This window comes from Vipera ursinii (genome assembly GCF_947247035.1).
Source record: "Vipera ursinii genome assembly, chromosome: 3".
In the NCBI taxonomy this organism is placed as follows: Eukaryota; Metazoa; Chordata; class Lepidosauria; order Squamata; family Viperidae; genus Vipera; species Vipera ursinii.
Window position 1 is genome coordinate 83934147 of NC_139516.1, and position 22762 is coordinate 83956908.

The 22762-nt window shown below is 38.1% G+C and overlaps 1 protein-coding gene across 1 annotated transcript in view; it reads right to left on the reverse strand.

The window, feature by feature from the left end:
- Positions 1 to 3056: 3056 nt before the first annotated feature.
- Positions 3057 to 22762, reverse strand: part of SNX7 (sorting nexin 7) — a 60497-nt gene continuing 40791 nt past the window's right edge. Inside the window, exons 8-9 of the mRNA XM_083359415.1 lie at positions 16528 to 16680; positions 3057 to 3843 (exon numbers count right to left, since the gene is read on the reverse strand). Of these exons, the coding sequence (XP_083215541.1) occupies positions 3760 to 3843; positions 16528 to 16680 (237 nt within the window). The 3' untranslated portion in view covers positions 3057 to 3759. The remainder of the gene's footprint in view (positions 3844 to 16527; positions 16681 to 22762) is intronic.

The following is a 22762-nucleotide window of genomic DNA, read 5'->3' on the forward strand; positions in this document are numbered from 1 at the left end:
TGGGGGCCGTTCCCTCACTGTTTCCAGGATGGCTTCGTGGGCCGCATGAAACCACTTTGCGGGACGGATCCGACCCCCGGGCCTTGTGTTTGACATGTCTGCTGTAGTGTATGACATAGAATAGATGGATGGATGTTTAGTGTTCTCAGCCACTGCCTGAATCACATTTCTTTTTGGATTAGCAACAAAAGATAATTGGTGGCACAATTGGGTTGTGAGCACTGCCTGGCTGAGGAATTCTGGGACTTGAAGTTCACAAGCCATAAAAGGGCCAAGTTTGAAGACCCCTGGCATAGATCCATGCTATAGGTCCGTGGTGGTGAACCTATGGCATGGGTGCCACAGATGGCACGCAGAGCCCTCTCTGTGGGCATGCACGCCGTCACCCCAGTCCTAGGCCTTCAGCTGGGTTTATAAAACCTTTTCACTTTAGGCCTCCGCCGCCATGTGCAAAAAAAAAAAGGTTCAATTTCAACTTCTTGCGGGGGAAAAAAAAGATCTTGCAAAGTTGGAATTGATTGATTAAACTTTTTAGTTCCACCCAGTCTGCCATTACCACCACAGCCACACCTGCCCAATGGGCCACGCCCACCCAATTGGCCACATCTACCCAATGGGCCATATCCACCTGGCACCCGATGATACATAAGTGGGTTTTGGATTGCAGTTTGGGCACTCGGTCTCTAAAAGGTTCGTCATCACTGCTGTAGGTGTTTATTTAAACATTGCTTTTGTACTGTATTTTGCTGTAATTGTACTTGATAAATTCCATTCATAATTCAAAATATAATTTTAAAATAAATGTGGACGTGGGTGGTATTCTTGCAGACAAACATCACCATCTGTGCCATGGCTGCTTCTATACTGGAGCGCTAACTACTATTATGAAGCAGAATTAGGTTCACACTTAGGTTCCCAGGGAGAGAGATAAAAAATGTCTTGTTTTTCAACTTCTCTAGCGGCAAGCAGGGTTGAAATACGTGTTATCATATTCCAAGTTTCTACATGTTGCAGAAATTGTTAATGCTATCCCCATTGCTACAAAGCAATTTCAATGTAAAATCATACAGCTGGGGTGACTATGATAATATCATTTAGCTCAATTCTCTGCTTTGAATGAACTCCGGATTCATAACACTCTTGACAGATGGCTATCTAGCTTCTTTGGCAAGTCTTCCAATGAAGAAAAGCCTATTACTATCTGGTAAGCCCGAGTAGTAGTATATGCACATTGGCATATCATTTCCTTTACACATTGCTCATTAAAACAACATAGGAGCCTTATTTGAGATTCAGTGTTTTGTCTAAACTTGGAGAAGCTGTTATTCTGCATATGCAGGAACCAGAATTTAAAACCAAGAACTGACATGAGTTTAGTTCTGATTTCTACTAATCTTAATTGGTGACTACTTTGGGTTCCAATGAGGAGCTAAGCCTTAAATAAGCCTTCAAATCTCCATCATGATTAATGAACCAAGAGCAAGTTGACGTAAGAAAGACAGAAATGTGTGCAGCTTTGTATCCTCTTTCCCTTGGTTTATCTTAACTTTATGACTATTATAGGTAGTTATACAGGAATATTAGGACAAAGGAGGTTAAAGAATGGAGAGAGATTTATCTTTATGGGTGACAAATTACATTTTAATTTTTTTTTAATTTATGGCTTGATTGAATAAGGGAAGGAAAACTGTGAATTAGAAAAATGCAGAAAAAAGATTGAAGAAATATATTGGTTTGGCTTTCACAAGAGTCTTAAGCTTTCCTGAAAAACTACACAGCAAGTCTGTACTACATAGGAAAGTTTTCAGATCCACCTGTTGTAGGACTAGGCCTCTAGCTCTAGGTTTGGAAATATGTGGTCCTCCAACAATTGCTGAATTACAATAGCATCTGTTAGCTCCTCTAGTTGATACTCATGTAAAATATAAAGTAGCCACTGTTAGAGGACAGCAAGTTCTCCAATCTAGCTTAGGGCAATTGGCTTCAAGGAGTTTTAAGTGTAGGAGTCTTTAAAAGGTTATCAACCTTATTCAACCTTGAAAAATTGAGCTTATTAATAAGGCTGTCAAAAGATTAAATTACTTTCAGAATGAATGAATTATCTAACGTGCCTTTGAAGGACTTCCAGGACCCATAGGATAAGAGAGATCTACCCTTAAGGAAGCAGCCTGATTTGAAAAACAACTAATTTTGTTGCTACTAAGGAAATTTCAACAGCCTAACAATACTGTAAAAACAAAATGGGGGCCAGATGGGCGATCTTATTTGTGCAAGTTGAAATAGAATCAGGAGTAATGACCTCTAGGTAAGATGGATGGCATATAAATTGAATAAGTAAATAAATAAATAAAATAAAATAAAGGCTTTGCATCTGTCAAAGTATTCTCATTCTCTCAGTATGCCATAGCAAACCAACCTTGGAAGGAGTAAAGATTAATTTCCATCCATTAGAGTGAATGGAGTTACTTGAATGAATCTTGGAAGTATGGGAAATCATAGAGAAGATAGGGGAAATGAAAATGGCTCCTTTTTCATTCAATTTGGATCTGGCAGATCTTCCACTACTGATTGTCCTTCTCTATTCTGTTAGTGCAAAGACATATTGGTAATTTACTATAAACAACTACGGTACTTATATTACTGAAGTATTCATGTATTTTCAACCCAGTATTTTACTACTGAATCAATGAAAACTATCACTTATTGTTAATAATAATAATAATAATAATAATAATAATAATAATAATAATAATAATAATAATAATATCTTTTAAAAGGAGAACAAGGTATTCCTTTGAAAAGAACAACTCTGAATCTGTGACAACATAAAAATGGCTCTTTAAATAAACATCTCTTAGGAAAGCCAATTTTTTTACTACTTTAAGAAATGCATTTCCTGATGTCAGATGTGTCAGACTAATTGGAGTAAAAACTGCATTTCATAGCTTCCATATTCTTTCCAGCAGTGAATATTTCATTGTCACTCTAATGCATTACTAATAAAACTTTAAAAGTGTCCAGGTTAGAGCTTAGCTATAAGAATAAATCATAATGAATAAATTCCTAATAAACTTTTTATTATTAAAATGCATATTTAAAATATTTTATATTCAAATTGCACAGTATTAAAAAACAAAATATCTCCAGAAAAATGCTGGCAATCATATTCTCACCTCAGTGGGCCAGTTTGGATGTAACTATTGTTAAGTATTATAAGAAAGTGTTATAACCCATAGTTTAATGCTAAACCATAGTTGTAAGGTGTTACTATCACAGTTTAATGTTGCAAGAAAAAACATAATGTCTCCCTCTCATTTCTTTCTCTGAATTTATTTTCAATAGACTTAAGTAAAACTAAATTCACTGAAACTCACTGTCTCAGAAACAGGCTTGTTTCTCATTGTTGGTTTGGGTTTAGAATTAAGCTATAGTTAATATAAAAACTGAAGGGGAAAAAATCTAATGTAACTTCCATCAAAAGGAGAGAAGGCAGGAGTGCATGCTTTGAAGTTCTAAACTTGTCCCCACAGTATTAAATGAGGTTAATGTTACATTAGAACTGGGCCTCTCTCTTTCTTCAGCTGCTACCAAAAACATACACAAACCAAGATTCAAATAAAGTCCAGAATAGAATACCTGACATATCAATAAGCTTACTCTCCCACTCTTGAATCTTAATCTCTCTACACAATAAATGAATTTCACCCCAAATATAAAGTAATTCTTTGGTGAAGAACAATTCACAGGAGGATGCCTCGATCAAGACTGATCTTCAGATTCTTCTTCCAAGGTAATGTCTGCTGCAGTTTGAGAGGTCAAGAAGGACTCCCAGGTAGCAAGGCACTTTTAAAAAAAATGAAACAAAAAAAATTAACTTGGAGGCTTTGGAATTTTATAAACTATCCTCAAGCTGCTTCTCCTCATTAACTGGACAATAAAGTGAAATTTTATGATGTATACATTTCTCAAATGACAGCAAACATTTTGTATGGAAAACCTCAGGACTGTCTTCTGTACAAAATTTGGGAGGCTTCATGTCCTTGTAACCCTTTATTTTCCTATAAATTTCATCCCACTCTTGTGTAAAGCAAAATGGGAGTCCTCTGCACTGGTTTCTCTGAACTTCGGCCCATTTCATCCTCTCAGCGTTCTAATATTTTTTGCCAATTCCCTCTTTTTTGGGGGGGGGGGATTAAAACCCAAAAGGCACATGTACAATTTCCCATGCCAGATGATAAGGTGGCCTGGGATAATCTGAGATACAAGAGATTACATTTGAGTAACCCAGAATGGCTAACTCATTTCTGTAACTCCAGATCTCACTCCCAAAAATCACAGAATGGCCTTGAAACGCCCCTACTGAGTATGATATTAAGTACTAAAGTTATGCTTTAAGGCAGTGCTTTCCAAACTTGAGTAAATTATCCAAAAGTGGATAAAAGTAATTCTTCCTTAGGTAACGACACCCAAACTCACGATCCCATCACAAGAGGGATATTTAAAGAAGAATTTTCTGATAAGCGATAAATGGAGCTTTCAGATAATTGATTTTGGATAATGGGGAAAAAAACCTTGAGAGGCACTGCTTTAAGAAGTAATTAACCTGCACAAATAAGGTAGTAAACTATTTTAGATTAACAAGATTTTGTAGGCATACTATGATTATTGCTTTAATTTGGCTCTCTTTCATCTAGTTGTAAAAAACAGACTATTGAACTGGGAAATTCTAAGACAGCCACAATTCTGCTGAGGGCTGGGATGGTCTCATATAGAGCAAGTCAAGAGAACACATTATTGCTCTCAGCACAACTACTGTGAGCCAAGGGAACGTTTGATTGCTCTCAGCTCAGAGATCTAATATTTGCTATGCTGGCAAAGAAATTACCTCACATTGTTAAATACTTCATGATCCTCACTAATGCTCCAGATAGGATTAAGGCATAATTATCATAGTTGCCAATGCATTGTACACACAGCTGTCTGCAACACTAAAATGTTTTACAGGGTTAACCTGCCATTGCTGAAACTATAAGTTTAGATAGTATTTCCATTCAATGTGCAGTTTCAGGCATGCTTCTGCCATTTCATTTTTGCATAGTTATCTTCTGCTGGTAACCTGTAAAAAATTCATGAGTAATTGGTGGCAAATTACATATCCAGTCATATAAGAACTGTGGTGGCACAGAGGTTAGAATGCAGTATTGCAGGGTAATTCTGACTGTCGGCTGTTTGATTCTCCATGACTCAGCCTTCCTTCCTTCCTTCCAAGGTTGATAAAATGAGGACCCAGATTGTTGGGAGCAATATGCTGACTCTGTAAACCACTTAGAGATAGCACTATAAAGTAGTAGCACTATATAAAGCACTATAAAGTAGTATATAAATCTAAGTACTATTTCTATTGTTATATACATAAATTAGGAACCTCTGTATCATCTTATTCTCTCCAGTTAGTTTGCATTAATGGCTCTTTCTCAGGATCAAGAGCTGTGGTGGTGCAGTGGTTAGAATGCAGTATTGCAGGCTAACTCTGCCTACTGGCAGGAGTTTGATCTTGACTGGCTCAAGGTTGACTCAGCCTTCCATTCTTCCAAACTTGGTAAAATGAGTGCCCAGATTGTTGGGGACAATATGCTAACATTGTAAACTGTTCAGAGAGTGCTATAAAGCACTGTGGAACAGTATATAAGTCTAAGTGCTATTGCTATTGTTATCAACACCCTTTTTTCATGCTAAGGAACTGGAAAAGAAAGAATTTCAGAGCTGCTTGTCTCTGAGGGAATGGAATTCCACAGCTGATGTTTTCCAGAAGCAAAGCCTGGAGCCCAAAGCTCAGAGACCTACTTCTATGTTCATGTGGCTAATTATGTATCTTGTCAATTGGAGCACAGCACTTAGCTTAAATAACAAAATAGTTTACAGAAGAATCAGAATTCCCAACACACACATTTGGTTATGTAAATGAATGTAAGTTTAAAAAATTAAGAAGCTGGCTCCGCTAAAAATGGAGTGGACAACCATAGTAAGCCAGTGAGTAAATTGGCTCTATATAACTCCGCTCTGGACAACAACATGACTTGAAATCACCCACAAATGCTCCATACAGTTGCTTCTTGCAAGGAGACCACAAGACAGTGGTTTCTGATGGGTTTAGAGAACTGGGAGATGAGGGAATAGTCATTTCGCTCACACCATGATTGGTCCCTTTAAGGACATTTCACATATTTCTTTGTAGTCACTTTCAGAAATTGCTTGTTAACTACTTTTTGGTTAATAGGAATATCTGGCTCAACAAATTTTATAGCACCTGGTGATTTGCCTTTAATCCTTAGCAAAAGAAATTTTAAATACAAGTTTCAGGACTTAAATTATTTTTCTTTTGAAATAAACAGCAAAAAGGCTGATTAGAATCTTGATGTTGGAAAATTACAAATGGACTAAGGATTGCGACGGATTTGAAATAAGATTTTGGAATTAATAATAAAAATACTTCCCATGGGAAAATGCTTTTTTAAAAATTCTCTTAATACAAAGGCCTCAAAGGATGAGACTTTGATGGCTGAATACTAGAGGGAACCAGAAGGAACTACATATTACAATTAAAGGAGAAGAACACTTAAATCTGACTTTCTAATATAGAACTGAGCAAAATATTTTACTGAAGGATATTTTTGAACAATGAACTAGACATTAATTTTAAGAGTCTGTCATTATGTAAATTGTCCTGTATTTCTTATATTCATTGTTTAATTCTTTTTTAATTTTTGTATTTTATGTCTCTTACAGACAGTGTTTAAAAGAAGTTGTGGAAGAGGAACACTTTTTACCTGAGAAGATTGAGACTGCTCTGAAAGTAAATTTAAAAATGACAGGTTACAAGAATGATATGGAAAAAGAGGCTACCATGGATATACAGAATAAATTGGCTAATCTCTTTATAATTAAAAGGGATATACAAATAACAAGTCAAATAACATACCTGGATAATTTTTATATACTGGATTTACAAAAGAGTTTTTTTTAAGTTTTGAAGAATTTTATGAGAAGTGACAAAGAAAAAAAATGTAAAGAAATCAAGTTCTTTTATTTAAAAGACTAAAGATCAAGATTGTTAAAAATAAAAGTAAGAAATATAAAGTAGGCTTATTTGATTAAGGTTAAAATAGGTATGTTATTATCTCTAGCAACCTTTAATGAACTTTTGCTGATAAGGACTGAAACAATGAAGCTTTAATGATTTGATTATAGGTAAGAGATGAGATATGGGAGGAGAATTTGTTGTATTTTAAGAGGTGGTACACATTACTAAAATCATTTATATTTGTAATAATGGGGGAAGTCATTTCTTTATATATTTCTTTTGTTTTTCTTTACTATATTTTTTCTTTTCCATTTTTTTTGTTTCTTCACTATTTTTTCCTTTTTTATTCTTCTATTTTTAGTTTGTAGTAATTCTTTTTCTAATTGTAATTTTTAAAATAAAGAAAGGTTGTGCCCCCATGCTGAGCTGCTCACTTGCTTGACTTTAAACTTCTCCCCACATTTTGTCAGTGACAAATCACTAATGTCATTGTTCTAGCTAATGCTCAGTTCATCTCTTATGTACCTGTCATTCCTACGTGATACTTTAGATTATAGGTGTTCCTCAGTTAATAACCATTCATTCAATGACTGTCCACAGTTACAATGGCACTGAACAAAGATGTCAACACTGCTAACATCGAATGTTTTTGCTTTGACAACAGATGGAGATGCAACCATTTTCTTCTTTTGTTTTACTCTGAGTTAGATGATACTGGGGGAAGGAATGTGCATGAAAGTTTAGCTAGACATAACAGTACTGTACCTAGTGTGTGAACCAAGGTTATTGAAATAAGAGATGATAAGAATTGGGCTACAGAACTGGAGGGAAAGCTTGCATTTCAAACTAATTGGAAAATGTGATTTATGACTGTTAATTGGAGGATGGAATTGTGCTTTGATACTATGTGCTCAGAACTGCTGGAACTGCCGTTGTAAGCTGGTGTGATCCCCTGATGTCACACTTTATGAATGCATTGCTTAGTGACAGTTTCCAGTCCCTATTACTGTTGTTAACCAAGATCTCGATACTCCCATGTTACACCTCTCCTGCGTGAGATGCATTGGCTTCCGGTTGCCCTCCGGGTGCAATTCAAGGTGCTGGTAATTACCTTTAAAACCCTACATGGCTTAGGCCCGGGATACTTGCGAGACCACCTGCTGCCAATGTCAACCTCCCATCACCCAGTTCGCTCCCACAGAGTCAGCCTCCTCAGGGTTCCGTCGGCCAGGCAATGCCAGCTGGTGACCCCAAGGGGGAGAGCCTTCTCTGTGGGCACGCCGACCCTCTGGAATGAACTGCCTCCGGAGCTGCCGACGGCCCCTGACCTTCGATCCTTCCGCCGTGACCTGAAGACATGCTGTTCCAACAAGCGGGCCTGGACTGACTATGGTTTTTAATTTGGTTTTTATTGTGTAAATTGTCCCGTATTTCTTATATTCATTGTTTAATTCTTTTTTAATTTTTTAATTTTATGTCTCTTAATTTTTATTGTTGTGAGCCGCCCTGAGTCCTTAGGGAGAAGGGCGGCATATAAATTTAATAAATCCTAAATCCTAACTATCTGTACTGAAATAGCCCCTTATGTTTCCCACAGCTGCAGTGTTTTCATTGTATGTGGGTGACCCTAAAGGACTTTCTGAGACCAAAACTGGATGATCAGCTTGCAAAGGCTACTATTGTTGCTACACTTACAACATACTCTTTTCTTTTTCTGATTTATTTCACTTTTTTTGTTAAACCACTTTTTGTATGTTCCTTTTTCCCTCTTCTGTGTTTCCTTCTTTTTCTTTTTGTTACTAATTAAAAAGCACTAAAATAGTCTTTTTTTTAAAAAAAAAAAGCTACTTGCTACAAAAAACAACATCAGGGTCATGTACTTTAGTGGCAACACAGTAACCTTTTGTAAAAATTACAAGATGACACCATTTATCAAAACTATTTATTCTAGATTTCATGCAGTTTGGCCATGACAAAACTAATGGATGTTTGAGCTTATCCACAGGTTAGTTCCCCCCCCCAAAAAAACCCTATTATTTTTACTCATTTGTTTATTCATTTTATTCATTTGATACACTTAAACTACATGTGTGTCACACTTTTCTATGAGAACAAAGCACTAATAATTTTGTATTTGGAAGTCTTAATTTTTTTTTCTCACAATGGGTGCCCACCACTATTGGGATTTCTGTATGAAATGAGAAGGCACAAAGACCTCTCTGCCTAAAGGAAATTTCCTATGATGCCATATTGTTTTAGCCTATTAACTTGAACAACTGTTGTAATTAGGAAGTTGAGTACAAATCTTTTGTCAGCCAGAAAGATTTTAAGGAAGAGATGGGCATGTCTCATCTTGGTGAATTGCAGATTACAAACACATTTACCAGACAAACTGGTGGCCTTATTAATTTCATTTAAGCCATAAAATTTTAAGAGATTTCTAAGCTGATTTTTAAAAGGGAAAAGGATGTCAAGGTTCTGCTATAAATATAATATCACTTCAACATAAATATTTAAACTCATAAAGCAGAAAAGGCAGTTATGAAATTCCTGGCCAGAGATCCCATCATAAATTCTGAAAATGCTGACATGCAACTTTAAAAACTAGAGGAGCAGCAGAAACATTACTTTCTTATCTTAATTAAAAAACAACAGTTTTTTTCATCTTTTAAAGGCTTCTGAGTCTATATAAAGCAGAAAAAGAAGTGATTTTATTTCTTGCCAAAGTGTAGATGAGGCTACTGCTAACAGACCCCTTTCTCTCAGATTCACTGCTCTAACTAGCTTCATTCTCAGACATCTGCAATTAATCATCCGCTTGGCCAAAATCCAATAGGCATAGCTGACTCATTAAAGCGGTGTTTCTCAACCTTGGCAACTTTAAGTTGTGTGGACTTCAATTCCCAGCATTCCTCAGCCAGCCAGCTGATCGGGAAATTCTGGGAGTTGGTCAACATACCTTAAACTTGCCAAGGTTAAGAAACACTGCATTAAAGAGTCAGGGTGCATACAATCAAGCAACTATTCAAACAATAATAATAAATCTACATATAACATATTTATAAGCAGAACTAGAATTTACAAGCAACTGAACGTGCTTGGGTAGAAAGTTGGTTTTGCTTACGCCCAAAGACTACAGCATAAAATTTAAGCCACTTTTTCTTTTTAAGTAATGGCCTTTGATGCAATGGATGAGAAAACCTTCTACTTGTAAGTTACATTGATTCCGATGCTGCAAACATCAGCATTGCTTGCATACCCTAAGACAAATGATCTAGGCTGATCATCTTTTTTACTGCATCTTTTGAGATAATACTTCTGGGGAATTGGGATTAATGTGACTCAAAGGGTTACAACACTTAGTAAACTGGCTAAACAACAAGGTGTTCCCTGGGCAAGGGTTATGTCACCGGTTAAGCCTTGCAACCGAGAAGTGCCTTTCTGCCCTGTTTTACGAACAGCACACTCTTTTTTTATTGTCAAACAGTTGTATTTGTGTATTTATTTTTTTTCTTCCCATTCAAAATCCTCACCACTGTTTTTCTTTTTTGTTTTGGACAGATACTTGGTGCAGTATGCGTGAGAAATGGTTCACAATGCCAAAACAGCCTTTTATTTGCACTGTATGTGTTCTCAGTACTTGGCAGTTCAATGCATGATAACATTGCAGTAATGAAAGGTCTTGGAATGACGCAGAAAATGCATATATGATAGCTCATTCCTTCATACTAGTGGGTGCTCACCACTGGCAGTGATTGACGGGGTAAACAGATCTCATATCTATATCATCTGTCTCTTGGTTTCTGGCTTTTTGCATAGTTTTACATTATTAACTGCTTTTCTACTTATCTTTTTACTATCCGTAAGATGCCTAGAGTGCTAGGGGAGATGGGCGGCATATAAATAAATAAATAAATAAAATAGCTGTAGGGGGTTTGCCCATTCACAAAAGGGCTGCCACAGGAACACTGATGTTATTACAAAGCATCAATATTTTCAGAAAGCAACTTTATATGATCCCGACTATTTCTATTTATCACTGCCTTTTTCCAGGGTAACAAAGACTTTTTTTTTCCTATACAAAGAACTCGATTGAAGTCCAGTTGCTAGTTTATATCAGTAAGACAGGATTATTACCCAGACAGCTAACTGACTAAATGCTCTGTTGAACTGTCCTTTGAACTGATGCAGCATAGCTCTTTCTATATTCTTATGATAATAGAATCTTCTGTATATCGTTTAATTAAAAATCAGTGTTCCACAGAGAATGTAAAGGACTTGGAAAGCACTTTTTCCTGCTAACTCATAGTCCGTCGGGTAACATTCTATCTTGTCTCAAGCATCTACCCCAAGGCTCATTTTTTATAGCAATTTTATTAAAAAATCACAATTAAAAAGATAAAAACTAATATAAACTAAAACAACAAAAAGAAAAAAGTGCAGGAGACAAAAACAGTACGAAAAGTAGAAAAGAAATGAGAACGTACTAAAGACATATATAAAGGAATGACTTCCACTTTTATCACATGTAAACAATTTTAGCAGATTATCTTTTCTTTCCATATCCTTGTCAAATAGTCCAGTGGACCCCACCTTTTGGGCACCAGGGACTGGTTCTGTGGAGAGAGGTTTTTCCATGCACCAGAGGGGGGCGGGGTTTTGTGAGCTGCGTGCATCCTGCTTGTATGCAGGCCCCCGGTTGCTGGCATGCAGCGGCCTGGTGGCGGTCCATAGACAGGGGATTCGGGATTCCTGATTTGGTCCTAATCAGCAGAGGTCCACTGAGAGTTACAGAGATAGCAACATACCTTTCCCCCCCCCCCCATTAATTTATTCCAAAGAAAAAAAAATTAAGTCCTGAAACTTTTACTTAAAATTTATTTTGCTAAGAATTAAAGGCAAATCATCAGTTATTTTGCTATGGAAAGGAAACTGACCAGGTGCTGTAAAACTTGTTGAGCCAAAGGTTCCTAGTAACTGAAAAGCAGCGTGAAAGTGATTAGAAAAGTATGCAATCCAGTGTCCTTTTGAAACTGCCCTAAAGTTTGAGCGAAGATGTCTATTCCCTCATCTCCCAGAGGTATCAACCTGCTGTGGACTGCTATCTTACAGTCTCTTCGAGAAGAACAACTGTATGGAGCACTTGTGGGCAATCTCAAGTCATTTCCTTGTCCAGAGAGACATTATAAAGACTTTTATCTACTTGCTGACTCTTTCATTTTGCGGCAGTAACTAACTTTTCTGTCTGCCATTACTTCACTGGAAGTCCTATGCAGGATTTGAAATTTCAGAACAATTTTTCCCTGCTGTTGCTATCAGAAGTCCCTGAACTGGAGATAAAAACACTTTGCAGTTATAAAATCTGCACCCTGCAAACTGAATTATGCCTCGTCTGATACTTGTAGTGCTAGTTCCTGTCAGATTAAATGGCTCAGAAATTAGGTCTATATGCATAAAAACACAATAAAATAAATAAGCAGACCAAAAACATGCTGTTTTATTAATAATAGCATTTTTATTTCTTGTCCTACATTTGCTATTTGCTGCCTATTGGACTAACCAAGCATTGCTTACTATGCAAGTTACCCTATTATGCATCAGTCATTCAAGTTCGTGGAGCAAGTTGACAGGTTGCAAATATAGCTTCAAGGAATTATTAGGGCTGTACAACATTTAGATTCAAGTCCAAATGCTTTGGAGAATCTGGGGCTGCAAACACAGCATCTGTTTGCAAAAGATAAAACAGCTGCATGTTTTCCCAGGTCTGTGTGGTAATGCTGATGCATTTGATTATAATGCCCTTAGTTACAGGTACAATTCCAGTTTATATGTGCTAGTAATGTTTATAAACTTATTTGCAAGCCTCCTCTATAAAGTGTTTTCAGGCTGAATTTCTAAGTAAGCTCTAAGCAAAGCACCTCTATCGTTTGATGTTTTCCAGACTAGTTATGTACTTAAACAAGTCTTCCTATAATATGGAATGAAACAAAATAGGAAATCTATTTCAGCTGAAAACAAGATTTAACAATACTTACATAAGACACATTGGAATTTCCCACTAATTAACTCCATATTTCATCTCAAATATCTCAAAAGACCCCCCTTTCCCCCATTTGGTAAAAAGTTTGGTAAAATAACAATCGTTTTAGACCAACCTAAAGAGGATAACCAGATATAATCCACTATGACCAAACCAAACCCACAAATGGATGGATTGGAATCTAAATTGCTGCTGACAGATTTAAAGGAGAAGGAGCTTGGTTTGTAAAGTGCAGTTTTGTTGGAGAAGGCTGAAGGGGATATGGATTCTACAGATTTGGAGTTAACAGAATTGAGGAGTGATGAACTGGACTTCCTCAAGGAGATTGATGGTGATTGAGAAATGGACTCACTATAAGATGGGAAACAATTTAGACTGGACGTTTTGGGGAAACTGGATTGACAACAGAGGTTTATGATTCGGGTTAATTGTATCTTGAATAAGACACAATGGTTGGGAAAGCTCTTAACCAAAATCTTAAGGAAATGTTTTACTATTAAAGAATCAAATGAGGATACTTGATCCCAGATTGATCAGAGACAATAACTGTGGTGATTTATGGTAGATAAGAAGCCTTTGCAGATTTTCTATGAGTTAAAAACAATAATTGATTGTTAAAAGAGGGCTCTGAAGTTTAACTGTGTTGTGGGTTCACCTGTTAACTACTTTGTCTTTAAGATATAGTAGATAGATGACAGGTCAAACTGATGGCACCTACAGGTAGTCTTTAACTTACAACCATTTGTTTAGTGACCGTTTAAAGTTACAATACTGAAAAATGTGAATTATGACAGTTTTGCCCACTTACAACTGTTGCAGCAGCCCCATGGTCAAATGATCAAAGTTTGGATGCTTTACATATACACACATATATATGATGTGTGTGTTTCTTTTTATTAATGCACATTTTTTCTTTCTGTCAGGACCCACCCCAATCCACATCTTAGGAAAATAAAGAACTCTTGGAGCCAGGTCTTGTCCAAAAGGAGTTTTTACTAGGACATGATCAGTTGTGGAAATACAAGACAGGATCTGGCATTGTGTTATACTTTGATACTTTATAAAGAGTTCCCGGTTCAACCCCCCTCCCCTCAAAACCCATTTGGTCAGACCCACATCAATTAAACTTGGGTGTCAAACCCTTTCATGGGAAAGAGGGATCTTCCCCTGCCTTTATGACTATTGCCTCCTTCCTTTTCAGATTCAAATGGAGATACAAATCAGATCTCCTTCTCCCTTTCCTCCCTTTGTTGTCCTCAGTTCAAAAGGTTTTCCCTGGTCTTTGAAGACAGCCTACAGGCAGGCTGAATAAACATCTTCTCTTCTACCCTTGGGAAAATGGCAGAATCCAGGGAGGGGTATAATATTTTAGACATACATTTATGAATGGGATATAAATGGATTCTGACACTTTCGGTTTTAATGTTTCGCCTATTTTGTTTTTGTAAAATTTCTCTCTTTTTCTGGAGGTTGTATTTTACCTTGATTTTCTGAATAAAATAAAAATTTATTTTAAAAATACTCATATTGCTACATAAGGAGCTTGCAATATTTTTCAAACACCTCAGAGTTCATCATAACATCAGAAGAATAAGAAACAGGAGCCCATTTGTCCTTCCAGTGCGGTGATCAGATGTACGGTTGCCCTGAATTCATTAGGTTTCTGAACTGAATGGGGGCTGAGTGGTTGCAATGCTTAACACTGATGGCTTTTCTTGAGTAGCTACATTATTGTATGCGTGGTAGAGGTAGGCAAGGGCCACTTACAACATTATCGTAGCATTATAAAACAGGAGAATGTCTGAACATTTTAGGAAAGTTACAGAAAGATACTTAAATGGCTATGCTTACTTTTGCAAATCTTTTCTCTTGCAAAGGAAAAAAACATGTAACTGCGAACAGTTTTTAGCAGACCACATTTGTATACACCTTTGGGGCATTTCTCTAACATACAGTTGAGAAGACACATAAGGACAGGAAGAGATTGAGGAAATATGAAGGATCAGCAAAACTTCTCATGTGAGTAAATGCTTTGATTTTGATCTGTAAGACCAGATTTTCAGTCTTATGCATTTCTCAGTATAATTAAACACTCTTGATTATTCAGATCCCTGCCTTTCAACTGACATTCTTGTGAAAAGATGTGTACTTTCAGCGTGTGTCAGATGGCAACAACTTCAACTGTGAGGAAATGCTACAGTATTGTTAAAGAACAATATTCTTTTACAAGAAACAAATCCATAAGACATGGGTTATAGAATTAAGTGCCTTTGCAATATGAAAGGCTGTTCAGTCATCGTGTGGAGGGTTCATTTGTTCAAACAATCCAGCTGCAAACCATACTTTAGGGGAAGGAGTGGCAAATGCATCTCAGCAATCCTGCTGAGCGTAAATGGTGTTGGGCAGAAAACCTGCAGCATAACAACAATGAGCCTGAACCAAGCTGGGTGTCAATAAATTTTGCTAGAGGTTGTCATTTGTTTTGTTTCATTTAGTAAAAAGAGTAGCTAATCCCCTTTTAGAATTTCACACTGGATTAATAAATAGTCAAATAGGTAAAATGTAATTTAGTGGATTGGATCCATAATTAGGAATATAATGTAATTTTACTGAAAATTACAGTCAACCATTCAAGATAGTTACTGTTAGAAATTGATCTATATTCCCTTCTTACTTTGTTCATTATATTGGCTATACTAGTACAGAATAATAAGCTGCTTTTAATTTCTGGCTGGTTTAAGGGTTGGTTTTGCAGGAAAAGTGTGAATAAAGCAGTGGTTTGTCCCACTGACACATAGCTTGTTCCCAATAATCCAGATTGCTGGTTTATATACAATGTCGGTGCAAACACTGCTTTCAAGGAAATCACAGTAGTGTATCCCTTATTAATTACCCTTGTTGACCTGAAAACTGCTTATTCTTCAGTATTTTGGAAATCTTACTTTGTGAGATTAAGCACCAACAAAACTTGATTAGCTTAATAATATGAAGGCAAGACAGATGGCAACTCTACCTTGAATCTGCAGGCTACTTTCTAATTTTACTGCTGATTAAAATTTGTCTCTATTGATTCAAAATTGCCCCACAGACTCATCATCTAAAGTGATAGGTGATTAATCTGCTGATTAGATCTGGCAGTCTTTTTCTTCCACAGCCCAAGAAAGCTGTTCTTCCTTGAAGTAAGCAAAGAATTAAATATATAAATAAAGATGCTTTGTGCTTTTTAAATCAAGACTGCCCTCTGTTGATAGAGAACTTAAAAGCAACACGTGTGCGTTTGTGTGTATACAACTGACTATGAAGTGCATTTAAGAAAACAAAAGAGACAGCTCTGCTTTGAAACACTTCTTTTTAGAAGTAAACTATATAGAGACATCACACAATTGGATTTAAAAAGCTCTTTTACCTGCTCATAGTAGTGGAGATTATTTTCTGCCATATTGCTAAATGCTGATTTCAAATCGAGACGCTGGTTTTGCTTCCATCTTTCCCAATCCGCTTGCAGAGCATTATTGGCGCACTCTAATTTATCTTCAAGTTTTCCAATCTCTTCAGGCAACTAAACAGACACATTAGACGAAGGTTAAGGGGTTTGGCAAAAATATCAACATCAGGAATGGAACATTAATAGCATCATAACAAGGATCTTGCTCTGTTCCAAGAATGAAATCGGGTCTCCTTTATTCTCCAACCTATTTTCCTCTAGGAAGCTATGGGGTTCCTTAGAAGTTTATCCACCATCTGTCACTAAGCAGATCAGTAATGCTTGACGAGATTTCCCGAGACTGTTTACCTATTGCTATTGACTAGCTCCTATTGTTTGCAGCTGCAGTGGAGTGTTATTTCTCTTGTAGAGGCACTCTTAGTTCATAAAGGGCAACAGTGAGTCCCTGTAGAGTTTGTTTGTCTGTTTCCTGGCAGGCCTCCTTGCTTTTAAGAGCAATAGGACTGTCAAAAATTGAGCAGCTTTTCCCAGTATGATGGTGGAAGCCTTTTAGAATCTCATACTTCCCATCTGCCTTCTCTACTTGTTCTTGTACAATGCAATTTATTGTTCTTTAACTGTGTTCCTTTGGATCTAATCCTCTTTGAAGATCTGGCCCGAATGAGGTCTTTGAGGTCCAAAGTTTTCTGGGCATGATCAGGGTTGGGGAGCTTGAAAGAGCTGCATGACCAGGCCTTTAAGTGCCTTTACTTTCTTTCTGGCTTGGAGAAATGGCTCCAGAGAACTGTTCTATTAGCAATTGCACTTAGACTTATATACTGCTTCACAGTGCTTTACAGCCCTCTCTAAGCAGTTTACAGAGTCAGCCTATTGCCCCCAAGAATCTAGGTCCTCATTTTAGTGACCTCGGAAGGATGGAAGGCTGAGTCAACGTTGAGCTGGTGAGACTCAAAACTGCCAAACTGCCGGCAGCCAGCAGTCAGCAGAATTAGCCTGCAGGACTGCATTTTAACCACTGTACTACCAGGGCTCTTTAAAAAAATTAAAACGATTTGTGCGGGTCTTGCTAATTAATGAAATAAATATAACTTTCCTGTTTAGCCTGCCTAGATTTGTCTCTCCTTGTGATGTATCTGTTTGTTGAATTTCAGATTACATGGTCCTTGTGTTGTGATTCAGGGTCAGCCTGTGGGTTCGGCAGTTGGGTCGGACGATTCAGAGGAGGGGGGGTGTTGGAGAGCCTGCAGAGGACAGCCCTGAGGCTTCACAGAGCCCTCAGCCAGGCCCCTCTCATCTGGTCACTACGCAGACCCAGCTGTGTGAGCCTGACAGCGTGGATGAAGATGACCCACAGCTGGCCCTGTTCAAGGACGCCCGACGCAGGAGGCAGTCAATCAGGAGTAAACAGAGGAAGGCAATGGGGCACCTCGGAAGGAGGCAGAGAGAAGCCACGCCTTGAACTGTTTAAAAGGGGAATGTGTGGGAGGGCTAGTTTGCTGAAGGCAACCGTTTGAATAGCTCCTGTTTCATGGTTCGTGTTTTGGTTTTGCTCTGTTTGCTCTGTTTTGTGTCAATAAATTTGGCAGGCTTAGTTCCAGCTTCTTGCCTTCTTGTCAAGGGGTTGTCCCTGCCTTTTCTGCAGGGCCAGTATTAGGCTGGTACAGAACACCTTGCAGGAAGGACACTCATGCCCTGATTATCCTTTGGTTGGATTACTGCAATATTCTCCACAGGGAGCTACCCTTGAAAAGTAGTTAGAAGCTACAGCTAGTATAGAATGCAGTGGCATGGACCGTTCTGGAGGACCCTAGGATGATGCATATAACACTGCTATTGCGTGAGCTGCATTGGTTACAAGCTTGCTTCTCGATCCTATTCAAGGTAATGCCCATGACCTTTAAAGACCTTTATGGCATGGCCCAGAGTATCTGTGGAGCCATCTCACTCCAATAGTCCACTCGCTTCAGCAGAAGAGGATTCCATCTGTTAAGGAATTTCAGCTGGAGGGGTTAAGGAGAGCCTTTTCTGCTTTGGTCCCATCCTGGGGAACTTTCTACTGTCAAAGATAAGATTTGCTTTCACATTTATAGCCTCCCGGAAGGGCCTTAAAACCTGGTATTGCCAGTTTCCTTGGGGCCCCATTGGAGGCGCTCCTTGCTTGAGATGGTTGATAGGATAAAAAGAAAGCCTCACTTTTGTGCTATCCATCCCCTTGGTCTTAGTCTTTATGCAACCCTTAACTTTAATTGTTTTTATATTTATCTGTATTATTGTTTGTAAGCTGCAAAGTGGCTTACACACCTTATCGGTGAAATGGATGGTATATAAATTTAATAAATAAAAAATAATATTTTTTAAAAAAGTGTAATTTGCAAAGAATTTGTCAGTCAGTCTTACATCATGCCTAATCAAGTTTCATCTGAAAAAACAGAGCTCATTTAATTCAGCCTAATTATAATACAACGGTGATCTGTAAACTGTTTAGTGATACAGTATATGTAAAACTATTATGGCACTGTATTGTGTGCAAATCATGCCACCAATCCTTTCCATTAAATTTTGAGCGATGCTGAAAATTTGAATCAGGCCTTTGTGATTAACCCAGGATTACTTTCAAACTTTCATATCTAAGCCAGGATACTGTATTATTATACCTTTGACCCAAATTCAATAGTCTATCAATGATAATGCTTGAAAGAAGGAAGGAAGGAAGGAAGGAAGGAAGGAAGACTATCGCAGACAAAAGATCCTAAAAGGGGTAGCCTGCAAATAAACCCATATTATGGACTTCAAGAATACAGCTATTGTACTACTTCCATGACAACTGTAATCAGATCTGTTTCCCTAGAAATCAGACATGCTCTCCATATGGTCAATGTGCTGTTAGAGCAATTAGCATTTAAGGGGTCAAAAGCTGTCTCCTTAAGGGGTGGCCTTCTGGGTAATGTAGTTTAGTTGTTGGTCAGTTCTTAACCAGCCACTGGGAGGGACTTGTATTTTATTACTGGATTTCCTGGCTTCTTGAAAAGGCTCTAAAAAGTCATTGTGTAATCCAGCCCAAGCATGCTCCGCTAATATAGGGAAATTATTCTCTTTTTTACCTACGTCGATGGACAGAATATGAAACATGTGACAGATGTATCTACAGTAAATGTGAGTTAATGCTTAGAATTCCTGATCAATAAATATTCTGCATGATACCATTCTGTGGAGTTAATTCTATCTGGATAGTGGCTATAAAGCATTCCAGTCTACATTCCAGAATAGTAAATTTTATCTCCAATTCAAAGACAATGCACTGCACTGCATTTTCATCTTTGCAATTCTGTCTATTTTGCACAACTGCTCTTCAAGTGAAATTTGGGGCCATGTCATTCACTGTCAACGTAATTTCTAGGTCTCAGTTTTGAGAGGTGAAATCAACTGGACAGTTGTGTAGAATTCATATAGACCAATCAAAGAGCAGTCTAGGTAAGGAAAAGGGGAAGATTCATGAAATGGTATAGGGTTTCCTGCCTGAGCAGGGGGTTGGACTAGATGACCTCCAAGGTCCCTTCCAACTTATTATTATTATTATTATAATGGAAAATCAAGAGACGTATATTCCCATCTCCACATCTGTTGTCTTGTAAGGGGCTGCAGTCTTCCCATAGGCAATATGGAGAGAATCATCACCATCTATACAATAACAGTCAGAAAAAGGACTCCCAACACACTTTGGGTAGCCAACTCTCTCCCTTCCTTGCTCTTGCTGGGAGCCAGAAGGGTTTGTATTTGCATTTAGACTTTTTCTCTGAAAACTGAGCCAGTTAATTGGGAGGGTCTCCCCTCATTTTAGTCCCACAACAACCACCTTGTGAAGTAGACATGGGTGAGGAAAAGAGACCAATAGAAGTCACTCAGGGATACTGTGGTTAAAGCAGATTTGAATCTGGAACTTCTTGATTCAAGGCTAACACCTTAATCACTGTTGCTACACAACAGGAGGGTTATAAGCTTGTGGGATATGCCCACTTTTGACACTGTCATAATTTGATGGAATGAAATTTCAGCAATAGGATCAGGGCTTGGGAGGAAGTGGTAATGGGGAAGAGACTCCAGGGAGTGCTGCACGAGGTCTGCAAGGTACAAGTTGCCCATCCCATTTTTCCCCAAGGATATTAGTTCCTCTGCAAACGATTTGTTCATGAATGTTTGACTGCAGATTGTTGTTTCGATATACTCATTTCCTAAGAAATTTTTGCAAATATTTTCAAAATTTTTGCTTCTCCCATTGAAGTCACACCAATGTTCTCCATATTCACTTGTGTTCCCTTATATCAGGGGTGCCAAACTCAATTTCATTGAGGGCCGCATCAGCATTGCGATTACCCTCAGGGGGCCGGGTGGGTGTGGCCTGGGTGGGCGTGGCCTACTGGGTGGGCATGGCTAAAGTGCGTAAGGCCTACTAGGTGGACATGGCCAGCTCTACATCATTCGTATCAAGGGTGCCTATGGGGGCCTGGGCAGGAGTGGGACAGATCTGAGGGTCTATGGCAGAAGGAGGGTCTCTGGGCCAGGGCCAAGGCAGTGGGGGCCGTTCCCTCACTGTTTCCAGGATGGCTTCGCGGGCCGCATGAAACCACTTCGCGGGCCGGATCTGGCCCCCGGGCCTTGTGTTTGACATGTCTGCCTTATATATATACGATACGCGCCAAACAGCTGGTAGGCGCGACTTTTAAAAATCAACCAGAGACCGGCTTTTACAACAAAGCCGGAACCACTGTGGTTATATACGAGCGAGCTTGTCACAAGTAGGCCACACCCACATTCCACAATTTGACCGTTACTGACTCCCTTATCATTCAGCCCTTGCTCTGATGACGTCAACAGCTTGTTGACAAAAGATCAGCAATAAAGAAGAATTTTTTCTTATATCCCGGAGTTCATCGTTTTTATTTTTTACTGATTTCAAATGTCTACACCTGGGATTCCAGTTTTTAAATTTATTATACACACACACACACACACACACACACACAAACACACACATACACATACAAACATAAATGTGGAAAACTGATGTTTTAGCCTTTGTTCAGCACAGGTTCTTTCAATGAGTGATAGGGAAGAGGTTTTAGCACGCTGACTTGAAATTTTCAACTAACAGGAAATTTTGGATTGACAAGTTTAGCAGTATCAGGTGAGTTTCCTCAATCCTTAAGAGAAGGAAATATTTAAATACAAGTTTAAGAACTGTTTTTCCCCCCTTTTGGAATAAACACAAAAGGATGATTAGAATCTTGATTTTGGAAAGTTACAAATGGAGTTAAGGGTTAGGATTAGCTGGTGACATTACCAGTGCCCACGGGGCTCCTATCACGTCCCTGTTATTTTCCCTCTGAAGTGGTACCTATTTATCTACTTGCGTTTGCATGCTTTCGAACTGTTAGGTGGGCAGGAGCTACGATAAGCTGATGGGAGCTCATTCCATCACGCAGTTTGCTCTCAGGCCTCAAACTGCTAAGGTGTCAATCTATCAATGGTCTTTTGACTCAGCATCCTAACTATATGAGCCACTATGGCCCCATTATATAACTTAGGTCTTGGTTATAGTTTGCCGGTTAGGAATGCCAATTATATTTAACTGTCCTTATGTCTCTATAGATTAATTGAGCAAAAAACTTAGATGACAACTGATCCTGGAATAATGTGTTGATGATCAAAGATGAGTTTCTTTTTTGTATCTGTTCTACATTAATCTGTTCTACATCAATTGTTCAAATTGAGCTTATCAATTTTGGGGTATTAGTATTTTGTCTCAAAAATCACATAATTACAGTAATATATTGCTGCATTTTTCTTTTAAATTCGTAGATGCCTTTCTCTGTGCCACTCTCCTGTAAGATCCTTCAGAATTGATTTTTTTTTTCATTATGGCAATCTGTGCTGTTAGTGGCTAATAAATACAAAGTTCATGACTTGAGGTGGAGTAAAATTCAAGGGCGTTTGTAGGATGCTTCCTTGTTTCTTCTGGCTATAAACGCAGGCCCACTTTTTGGAATAACATTGAAGGTCCTAGCTCAACTTGGTCATCACATTTTGCTATGTTTCCTTTCCAGAAATGTTTTTCTAATGTTTTCATACCACAAGAGATACGTGTATCTATCTTGGCTTCTTTATAAGTTGTAAACCAATTCTCTCTAATCAGGTAAAA